This window comes from Hyperoodon ampullatus (genome assembly GCF_949752795.1).
Source record: "Hyperoodon ampullatus genome assembly, chromosome: 13".
NCBI lineage: Eukaryota > Metazoa > Chordata > Mammalia > Artiodactyla > Ziphiidae > Hyperoodon > Hyperoodon ampullatus.
In genome coordinates, this window is record NC_136926.1 from 41,340,284 (window position 1) to 41,351,958 (window position 11,675).

At 39.9% G+C, this 11,675-nt stretch overlaps 1 protein-coding gene across 2 annotated transcripts in view; it reads left to right on the forward strand.

Annotated features, from left to right (window-relative positions):
- TTC39C (tetratricopeptide repeat domain 39C) overlaps nt 1–4,968 on the forward strand; it is a gene marked incomplete at its 5' end in the record, with an annotated part of 107,545 nt that extends 102,577 nt beyond the window's left edge. For both annotated transcript variants that reach the window (XM_079718112.1, XM_079718111.1), the window contains 4 exons: nt 1,356–1,453; nt 2,591–2,695; nt 3,990–4,028; nt 4,580–4,968. In XM_079718112.1, coding sequence (XP_079574238.1) covers nt 1,356–1,453; nt 2,591–2,695; nt 3,990–4,028; nt 4,580–4,669 — 332 coding nt within the window. In that variant the 3' untranslated portion in view covers nt 4,670–4,968. The remainder of the gene's footprint in view (nt 1–1,355; nt 1,454–2,590; nt 2,696–3,989; nt 4,029–4,579) is intronic.
- Between the last annotated feature and the right edge of the window lie 6,707 nt (nt 4,969–11,675).

Sequence of the window (11,675 nt, forward strand, 5' to 3'; positions counted from 1 at the left end):
TTGCGGAGCACAGGCTCCGGATGCGCAGGCTCAGCGGCCATGGCTCACGGGCCCAGCCGCTCCACGGCATATGGGATCCTCCCAGACCGGGGCACGAACCCGTATCCCCTGCATCGGCAGGCGGACTCTCAACCACTGCGCCACCAGGGAGGCCCCAGCCTAGGTTTTTGAGGCACCTTCCTGCTTCTATAGGTTTAGACTCTTCTTCACATTTACCTCTTTGCCACTCTACCCAGCTCTTCCAGTTACTTCCAAAACTTTTTCTGGAACCTTGAGCTCTCTCTCTCTCTCTATGTATATATACCTACATATACACATACATACACATATATCACACATGTACATAAATATATACATGTACGTACATTTGTGTGTGATATACATGTGTGTATATATATTGTATGTATGTGTATGTTTCTATAAAATCTTTTCAAATCTCAGTATCTTTATTGGTTCATAGAAGTAATTACTATTTTTCCTCCTGTATTAGCTCCACTATGTTTCCAATTTCCACTCTTTTCATTTCCTTGGAAAACTTCCATGTTATCCTCCCAACATGTGTGCCCATCCTCCGCAGTAGATGGCAAGCTTCTCGAAGTGCAGGGATCAAGTCTGATCCCCTCAGAGACTCGTGCAGTACCTCCTACAAACACATGAAGGTGCTCATTGCATGGTTTTTTGAATTAATATGATGCAATTGAAAGATACCAATAGACTTTATTTTTTAGAGCAGTTTTAGATTCAAGCAAAATTGGACAGAAAGGACAGAGAGTTCCTACACACCTCAAACCCCCCCCGGCCATGTGTACCCACACAGCCGCTCCAACCATTAACATCCCCCCTGTTGCAGTGCATTTGTTACAACTGATGAACCAACACTGGCACAGCATTATCACCCGAAGTCTGTAATTTACATTAGAGTGTATGCTTTGTTTCGTACATTCTATGGGATTTGACAAATGTATCATGACATGTATCCACTCTTATAGATAGTATGATACAGAATAGTTTCACTGGCCTGAAAATCCCCTGTGCTCTACCTTCCAGACCTCTGGCAACTCACCACAGTTTTGCCTTTTCCAGAATGTCATGTAGTTGGAGTCGTACAGTATGCAGCCTTTTCAGATTGGCTTCTTTGACCCAGTAATAATATGATGCAATTTTGAGTCTTCTTGGCCTCATAAAGTTTGATATCTTTGTCTTTCTTTGACTAAGGATACTCACTAATGGATGAGGAAGGGAAACCTCAGTTTGAACTTGAATACGTTGCTAAACAATGAAATGCTTAACTCTTGATGATATTTAAGGAATTAAGTGAACGTATTTCCTTCCTGCTGTTTTCACTTCTCTTTAAGCTTGCCATGAAGTGGATGATTCATCTGTCGTTGGATTAAAGTATTTGTTTCTTGGTGCCATACACAAATGTCTAGGGAACTCAGAAGATGCTGTCCAGGTAAACTGTTCATGTGGTGTCATGGCTAAGGAAACTAAACTGTGAAAACCTACATATACGCTTGTGAATAAGAAAAAGGAGAAAGCATTACATAAAGCCAGTCTCCCACTGCAGTGTGAGTTTCATCCACTTTATTTGATTAAGGTCATCTTCTCAGATGCCAGAAGTTGCTGATGGTTCATACTAGTTTTTAATGTGACTTCAGAGCCTTAGAATACTTCTTCACCTATGGGCTTCTTTTCTGGCACTAGCTGTTTATCAAAGATGACAGCCTCAATTGGAGGAGGAAGAAATGAGGAGGCAGACAATTTTGAAGGGGCAGAGTGAAGCCTCCTAGCTAGGTAAATACAAACATGATCAGGCATGTCAGCCTGTGTCCACTTTTCCTCCCTCTATAACTGCAGATTATTGATGCATTCCTGAGGTGAGGTCTAGAAAGTTGTTACCTTAAGATATTCTGTGAATATATTATATGAAAAAGAACCATTCATTATCTTCAAATGTAGTTGGAGGGATTTTTCTGAGTTTTTTGTTTGTTTGTTTGTTTGTTTGTTTTTACATACATCCAGGTGTTATTTTGATTATTCTTTGAGAGAGTTCATGTACTATATAGTAAGAGACTTTGGCTTTTAAATCCTAGGGTGTTGATACACTTGTATTATAATTTTAAATTAATTTTCAGTGTGGGGTATAATAGTTATTACACAGCTCTAAATAGCTTATTTTAGATCATATGCTTAAGTATCAGTAAAATACAGTCAAGACACCTGTCAAGAGATGGTTCTTGGCTTGTTTACTTTCTGTCTTAAATATTAAAATGGAATGTTCAGATTTGGAGATGCAGATAAAGATGTTCTCTGCAATAAAATCAGTAGAGGCTGGTGTGTCAACTAGGAAAATAAGTAGCACAAATTGGGCTGACTGATGGGTAACATATACTGGCGCAAGTTCACCAGACAGGTATGTAAAGGACTTATAAGATATGGATGAGAATAAATGGGAAGGAACAAAGATGCAGAAAAGGAGAAAATCTGATACAGAATACACATCCTCCTAAAGATGTGATGAGACTTGAGTAGGAAAATGAGCCTAAGTAGAGAAATGAATTAATTCCAAAAATATTCGTATTACTTTCAGTTCTTTCAGCGAGCTGTTAAAGATGAGTTGTGTCGTCAGAATAACTTATATGTTCAGCCATATGCTTGCTATGAACTTGGCTGTCTTCTGTTAGACAAACCAGAGGTAAGATCTTATCTATTAAATTATGTTCATCAGCAAAACTGTGCAAGTGAACAGGCACAAAACATCCTTCATTTAAAGTAAGTTGATTGAACATAGTGTTTTTTTGTTTTGTTTTCCTTGATTTCACATAGGATGAATCCAAGAAGCTATTAATCCTATCTCACTGTGTTTAAGGAGGTAATCTCTTCCCTGGAATTAGAATGATAAATGTAACTTTGGGGACAAAAATTCATTTGGGGCAAAATCATTGCCTTTTCTAGAGTGGTATGGTATGATGTAATGTGGTTTATTCAGAGTACAGAATGGCATTGTGATTCTAGCTCCACCATTTATTTTTATTTAGTGTATGATGTGGTTAAGTTATTTAACCACATACCTTCTTCCTAATCTGTAAAACAGGATAAAAAATACCTCCCTTGCCAATTTAATAATGATTGTAGTGAGAATAAATGAGGATGGTGTGTAGGATTATTTAAAAATTTTTAGAATACCTTGTAAGTTTGACGGTCATCATTAAGATGCATGTTTAAGCACAGTGGGGCAGTTTTTTAAAAAGTGAATTTTAATAATGCTGGATTTGCTTGGTACCTTCTTTTAGAAGCTCAGTTACATACTATTGACTGTATAAAATTCTAATTTTCAGTAAATTCAAGTCAGCCTTCAAATATATGGACTTTTTAAAAGTTGAGCTAAATCAACAGAAATATTCTAGCCTAATCCTTAAATATGTAGCTTATCTTGCCAAAGATAGGCTTTTAATTGGTAACTCTTTTCATTTGAAATTCTAATGTTACCAAAATAGAAGATGCAATTTTTATGAATTTTGGTAGAAACTTCTAACACCATATTCTTTAAGGAAATTTTTACTCTTAATGCAGCCTTAAAATATATACATAAACTACAAGAAGACTGGTCTGTCTCTTGAAAAATGAAGTTGATATTCTCAATCAGTAATGCCTTCAAAAAAACTTACTTCAAATAAACTTAAATTATCATCAATTTTGGGTTTTTTAGTAAGATCTTAAACTATTATACTCTTCTAAAGTATGACAGCCCTTTATAAAATAATAATGAAGATCATGAAAAATTATTTATCAAGTAATGCCTTAATGTAAACATGTAAACAGCATTATATTAAAGAAACATGGAGTCAGTATGCTTGGATGAGCACTTGACTCCCCTCTATGTCACTGTGAATTTTTTGAATTAATATATCTTCCTATTATAACGTTTTCTGCTTGAGTGTATATAAATATAGATGTTAAGAGATAATGTGCTTTTCTTACATTCATAGACTGTAGGAAGAGGCAGAAGTCTCCTTCTTCAGGCAAAGGTAAAAATGCCTAAACATGCTCAGTCTCTCTCTTTCCAGCGACCCTTCTTATCCTCTGTAGTGTACTCTGGAGTCTGAATTCAAGAAATTTTGTGAAATGATTGTCCTGGTTGGTATTTCTGGAGGGGAAACTGATACCTGAATCAGTGAGCAGTTGATTTTTAAGTGAAATTACACATGAAGCTCCTATGAAATTGCTCATCCTGCTTTATAAAAACTCTTCTCATTTGAATGGGAAAATAACTGTTGATTTCATAACTGTGTTCTTGAGTTAAGAAGTTCTAACAGCAACTTCCAGTGAGCCCAGCTTAAGACTACTGTCCCAGGAATAACCTGAGGGAAATTTTCCAAAGACAGCATTAACAATGCTCAGTTGACATTTTAAAAAGGGACACAAAGTTTGAGGTTTGGGGAATAAGAAAAATCAAGTGAATGCGAAACCTTTGTTAGGAGTGTAAGGAATTTTACTTTGGGCAGTACAAAGCTTGGTGTGAATAATACTGTAGTATTACAGACAGCTTAGCTAATACTCTCTTTCTCTTGTCTTGCAGGAGGATTTCTCTGGCTACGACTTTGAGAACAGATTGCACGTCCGCATCCATGCTGCCCTGGCTTCGATGAGGGAGTTGGTTCCTCAGTGACAGACCCGAAGTTCCCGCTCTGTTCCTCCCCACACAGGTTCTGCACTTTAAAAGTAGAGGACACAGCTCTCATGAAGATCAGCTTTTCTTCTGAAAACCATCTGGGCCTGGGACACATTTTCTCAGTTAGGTTGATGTATTAAAGATCTCCTCTTTTAAACACATAGCTAAAAAGTAATAATGACGATGATAATAGTAATAATAACTAAGCACCTGGGGAGAGGGTTAAGTGACCTTGTTCAAACATTTTAGTTTTGTGATTTATTATTTTTTAAATAAAATTCAACTAAATATTCAACCTGCAATCTTGTAGGAATGCCTACTTGAAGCACACATCTGACTGGGTAACACTAAGAGGTACCTGTAAAATTATTAACAGTATCACGACATAGCACTTATATTGTGTTTTGAAAAAAAAAAGTGCTAGGTGTTTTACTTTATCCTCAAACTATTTCTGAGAATGACATAGCACAGATGTCTCCATTGTCCAGACAATGAAACTCAGGCACAAAAAAGGCTAGTTGACTTATCGCAATTAATTATTCCTGTTATTATGGAGTAATGAATAGAATGCAAGTCTCCTAACCACAGACCGAATATTCTTTCATTGTAAAAATATATATATATGTTAATAACCAGGATTCCATGTTTTCTTATTAAAAAACAAATACTCTTCAGCTGAAGTTGTCATCCTTCTCTCCAGATTGTCTACGAAAATGTTTCAAAGGTCAGACACTTTTATTCCTTTGACAGCCAATCAAGTGAAAGCAAACAGAAGATAGTTTTACAACCGAAAGTATAGCTATTTTGCTAATTTATTAGAAGACCTAGTCTATAGACTGGATAAATAATACCTACATTTTTGGTGTTTCCTTTTCTTTATGATAAATTGTCTAATTACCAATTTTTGGAAATCTTGCAACATATTACTTGAAAAGGTTATTCTTGAATGAACATAGATTCTTTTGCCTCAGAATATTTGCTGATGAAGGATTCACTGGACTATCTATTGCCAGGATTTAATCATTTTCCCCTTAGCTCAGGTTATTGATATTGTAAACAGAGTTCAAAGTTATTTTTTAATCCTTCGTTGCTAATTTTTATTGTCACCTAATTTACCTCTTTGTTCAGTACTGCGCACCTGTGGTTTTGAAGACTCTAAATACCTCAGTCACTTAAGAATTTCTGTCATAATTGTGTGACTAACCTGGCTCAAATCTTAAGGTTAGATATTTCTTAAAATTTATGTTGCAATAAAGAATATCATCTTGGGGTGTCATTTATTTACATATCCTTTTAGCTGAAGTATGATCTCATGCGACGTCAGTCCTTTAAAATATTTCTCTTCAAAACAGACATGGAAGGAGCAGCTCGAATGTTGGCAGCTTTAATCTATTTCATCTGGTTTTGAGGGAATAATAATTTCTTCAAAAGAAATGATTGTTCCTCACTGATTTTGGCTAATCTATCTTCATGTTTTCTCACTTCCAAAATGCTTATTAACAATTGACTTTTTTTCTAGCCTGACTGCTGCAGGGATTTTAGATGCTAGCCAGAGAGAAAATATTTCTATCCTACTTTCATGAACGGGAAGATCCAGAAGTCAGGTATCAATAGATGCCTTCTGAAAGGAAAAATTTATGTCTAAAAATGTTAGATACCTGGTTTCATCAAGGCTGAAGGGAAGAATGTTATGAATCTTTAAAATATGGCTCTTGCCATTTTGTTGTCTTTTTGGCTATAGTATATGTGGCAAACTTCTCAGTTATGATTGTGGAACATTTAGAATCATGAAGTTTTTGCTCCAGAGTTCATACTTAATTGAATTTTCAGTTCAAATGTTGTTTGAACTATTTTTCAGTATTGAGAGATTACATAAGGCCCCATACTTTAGAATTAAAAAAAAATTCCTATATTAACTGCTTTTAAAACTTTTATTTCTCCAGAGAGATTTCAGGATTTCAAATAAGTTTGTGTTCAGTTCACTTAACTGAACACACACCATTAGAACACCATCCAGTAAGTCTTTGTTAATAGTATGTTTATAGGACAGGTGCATTTATAAACTGTCTCTTCTAGGTTTGATGCAGGATAGCCCCTGTGGTTTATCTGGGAACCTGTTGATAAAGCACGGAGAAGGGGTAGACAGTGGTTCTGAAGACTCTAAAGTAACAAAACCACGCTGTGAGTACACTGTACTGTTAGAGTCACTGAAATCTGAGTGCATGTTTTTTTAGTTGAGTAATTCATAACGGTTCTGGCCTTCGTGCTGTGACTTATCCAACCTGTGAGTTACTGTGATCTGCCTGGAAACCTAGTTTGGTGTAAATTGCTCTTTACCCCTTGCTGATGAAGAAAATAATCGTATAAGCAGAACTATTTGCATCTATATGTGCTTTTTTATGTTGGCATCACTTCTTCCCCTTTTCCTGTTTTGGAGGCTGTCAAATGGATCTTCTAATTTATAAGTGTCAGATATATTTTTGTATTAGATTGTGCCTATGATGAGAGAAATCTCTAATGTATATTTTATGTACTCAGAACACATTTATAATTTGATGCACTTTGAGGCATGGTCTAGTACTAATCATGTAATATGCATCTTTGTGATCAATGTGTTTAAGATTTTACTTTTACTGGGTTAGGTATCTTTTTGATTTCAGCACATGATAGCTAAGTATTTGAGTAAAGAGTTATTATTTTCAGATGTCACCAAAAATCAGAATATTTATTGTCTCGTATTGTATAAGTCAATTATTTAGAGAATTTGCACTTTTATCTTTCTGCCAACTCAAAGGACAATGCATACATGATTTTTAAAATACACACACACGTGCGTGTGTGTGTGCATACATATATGCCTTTGCCATGTAAACTTTCCTAGTTGATTGCTTCCTTAAGCAGATTGTGGTGGCAAGTATTCAAGTATAGCTCCTTTACCTATGAAGATATATGGTCACACAGTCATAATGTAGTGTTTGGTATTTCTTTCTCTTTCCCTCCCTCCCTCCCTCCCTCCCTTCCTGTATATTTTGTGGAAAAAAATCTTGTTAAGCCCAGATCCTTCCAACAAGATACATAGTAGAGGGAGGGGACTTGAAGCTAGAAAGAGGAAACATAGAAAGAAAAGGGCAGGGGAGGAGGGAGCAAGAGAATGGAAAGTTGGTCCATAAAAAATGTGCCTCTTCAGTTAAAGTGAGCAAAAATCACACAATTGGCTAACATGTGAAAACTAGCAAGGGAGCTGAGCTCTATTTCCTAGTTGACTGGGGTATTCAATAGAAGCAACACACTTGTAATGTAGCTGAACTCTGGATTACACTTACTTTCTCCTCCCTTAGGCTAGTGGTTCTCAAGTTTTAGTTTTACAAATCATCCCTACTCTGAGATTCTGATTCAGTAGGCTCTAGGTAGGGCTTAGGAAGATATTTTTAACGGGCTCCTTGGCTAATTCTAATGCAGGTGGTCTACATTAGAGAGACATTGCCCTAGGTTATCATCTTTTGGTAAGTATTTAGTAAATCTGGGAGAAGAGTCAAACATATGGCAAGGTTATGCATATTATGGGGCCACTGAAAAAAATGCTTCTAACCCATTGGTTTTCTAAAGTAGGAGATTCCTGAGCTGAGTTTTAAAGGAGGAGAAGGATGCAGTCAAGTTAAAGTGATGGCTGGAAGGATGTCTCAGACCTTGGACCTGATGAGCAAAGGCACAGAGGTGACAGGTAGCATGTGTTTTCAGGCCAGGTCTCTAGAAAGTCAAGTGGAAACCAAATGGTAAGATGAGATAGTTACACAGAGGTCACAGCATGATCCTTGGACTTCTATAGAGTAAGGATTTGAAGGGGGGAGGGGCAGGGAGCAATGGAGAACAAAGTAGCTTTGCAGTTTAGTTAGATCCCTAGTGACTGAAAGAGATGAACATAAGGACAAGAAGATTGTAAAGCCACATCAAATCACTAGGAGTTGTAGAAATCAAAGCAGCACATAGTGGTTTGAAAATTTTTTGTTAGATGTTTTCACTGTAACAGTTTGCATTTCAGAGCAACTTGAATAGAACAGTCACTGCAGAAATGTGGAAAGAGTACAGGCTTGCCTTCTGAGTAACAGGTATTCTGCACAGTACATAACATCTAAGTGGTGTTCAAGATGACCCATCAAGGTTGGTTAGGTGACACAAGGGTATGTGTCTCTCATTCCAGAAGTCACCATACATGGGATCTCTAATGTTTGTATTTGGGGTTCTTAGCTCAGTTTCATTACGCCTTTGATAGTTAAATATATTATAAACCAAACCCTCATTTCACTTTTGTTTACACTACCAAAGTGTGGTGCGGGGGCAGTGATGAGGAAGGACCAGAAAGCGTACCATCTGCAGTTCTAACATCACACTTAAAGTCTAAAAGAGAGCATTTCTTCTTTACTGTTTTTTTTTTTTTTAAATAAATTTATTTATTTATTTTTGGCTAAGTTGGATCTTTGGTGCTGCATGCGGGCTTTCTCTACTTGCAGTGAGTGGGGGCTACTCTTCGTTGCGGTGAGCGGGCTTCTCATTGCGGTGGCTTCTCTTGATGCAGAGCACGGGCTCTAGGCACGTGGACTCAGTAGTTGTGGCTCGTGGGCTCTAGAGCACAGGCTCAGTAGTTGTGGCGCACGGGCTTAGCTGCTCTGCGGCACGTGGGATCTTCCCGGACCAGAACTTGAACTCGTGTCCCCTACATTGGCAGGCGGACTCCCAACCACTGCGCCACCAGGGAAGCTCTTCTTTTAAAACGTGACCTTCATGAGAAATGGGGGCTTGTCTGCCACATAATGGGCACTCGGTAATAATTAATGGACGGATTAATATCCTCAAAATGCCGTGTGCAGCATAGATGTAGGCTGGGGCTTCAACATTGCCTATTGCTGCAAAGTGCTCTGGAAGTCTTAATTTTTTGTAACGTAAAAATGTTTTGTCAGATCTATGCCCTGATGATGTTATTTAACGGTTGATTTACAGTGATTCTTGTTGCCTTTTAAACATGTGGAAATGGATGACAATGAAAGCTGCTTGGAGTCTGATCATCATGACTGTGGTGGTATTTAATGCCCAGCACAAATAAGAACCTGAATGGGTAAAAAAGCAGAGAGTATTTTAAAGGAGTCAGCGTTCCTTTACTTTGGTGAAACGGAGCTGAAGTTACACACAGTCCTCGTCGACTTTGCAACCTGCCTCTGACGGTATGGTTTGGCGAGGACACATCGTGCCTGAGGTATTGCAAGATATAGAATTACGGAGCAACAGAAAGACTCAGGATCAATGCCAGATTCTCTTTCGGCAGGCGAGTTTCTCAAGAGAAGTACTGCGCTGCATGATATTGTACCAGTGTGGTGTATGTGGTGGCAGAAGTTATTCTTCAAAAAGGTGACTAGAGAGCAACAGATTATGGTGGTGGTGGGGGGGAAGAGGGGTGCTATGCGGTGGCAGCAAGATAGAACTGCCGTAAATCTATTTCTCTTTCTTTCCAAGCCAGCTCTTATTTTAGACCGAGAGATTCAAAGCGGAGAGGCTGTCGCCTTAACCGAATCCCGGCAGTTTGGAAACGTCCGTTTCCCACGCCCCTTTGTATTCTGCCGGAAAAGGCGAAGTACACCACAGTGCTCTGCCGAGTTCCGGCTTTGTTCCCTTTCGGCTCCCCATTGGTTGGGGCCGCCGAGGCCCCGCCTCCTTCCGCGGCGTCTGGAACCTTCAGCGAGGGGGCGGGGCTTTGTGACGCAGGCGTGATGGTCCCCCAGAGATATAAAAGACACTACCCGGTGTGCGGGTTTCTCCAGGAGCCGCCGGCAAGGGGGTAACGAGGAAGCTCTTGGGAGCGTAGCCGGAAAGGAGAAGGTGGGGCGAGTCTGGAGAAAAGGCCCCCGCCCCCCGTTACGGCCCCGCGGCAGTTAGGCCTTCGCAGCGGAGGGGTTAGTGGACGGTTCACGTGTCGGGGAGGGTGGCGGCCCCCGGAGTGGGAGGCCGGCGGGTGCCCACACGGGCCAGTGACGCAACCACTGGCCAACGCGCGTGTGGAGGACTCGGGGGTCCGGGGTCTGGGTCGGCGGGTCCGCCGCCGCCACCGCTGAATTAGTCGGGGTGGAATCTGGACGCCCACTCTCCCAGGTCTTTGCCCCCTCCACCGAGCCAGCCAAACGGCAAAACAAGCAGAGACCCCAGCGTAGGTGTTTAAGAAGTGAGTGGTGGGTGCTGTTGACGTTTTCTGTGGCCCCGAAGCCCCTATTCTCGCATCTTCAGCCAGGGGCACCGTTTTCCTGCTCAGTCGTTACCCCTAGGTTAGTGGGTTTGGTGCGGGGTGTGGGGAATGTAAAATCTGTTAGTGTTTGACAAATGTGTTTCTGTCAAATACACAAGGAGAAGTTTGAGCAGAATTAGTAAGCTGTCATTTGAAACAACCCTCAACGTCTGTACTCGTGACTTTATCCGTTGATGTAGTCGAGGATCGGTGTCACAGCGTGTCTCATCTTGTCGAGGACAGCTCTTTGTAAGGAGCTACGTCATAGGATGCTCCGCATCCTTGGGGCTGGGGCCCTAAACGGCCCCGCACCATTCACAAAGCCTGGGGAAGGGGAGGGGCGCGGCAAATCGAGGATCGCTGCGTGGGCGTTCTCTCCACGGTCGGTAGCACCAACTGCTAACTACAGAATGGGTGTTTTGTTAGCTCCGTCGTGGCTACCGGTGAGCCACTGTCAAATCATGACCCATCTCTCAACTCGCACTGGGGTGCAACGGATGTACTTAAAAATACATATATTTATGTATGTATATATGGACGTATATATATATACACACATACATATAAAATATAAATGAAGTGAATATCATCCATATAATTACCGCCTACGTCCCTTAACATTTAGCATGGGGGCCTGCTACAGGTGCACTACTGGTTTTTTAAAGATGGTTTAATTCAGTAAACTCCTGTTGAATGATACTCTGATACTAAGTTTTCATTAGGCGATTGAATACA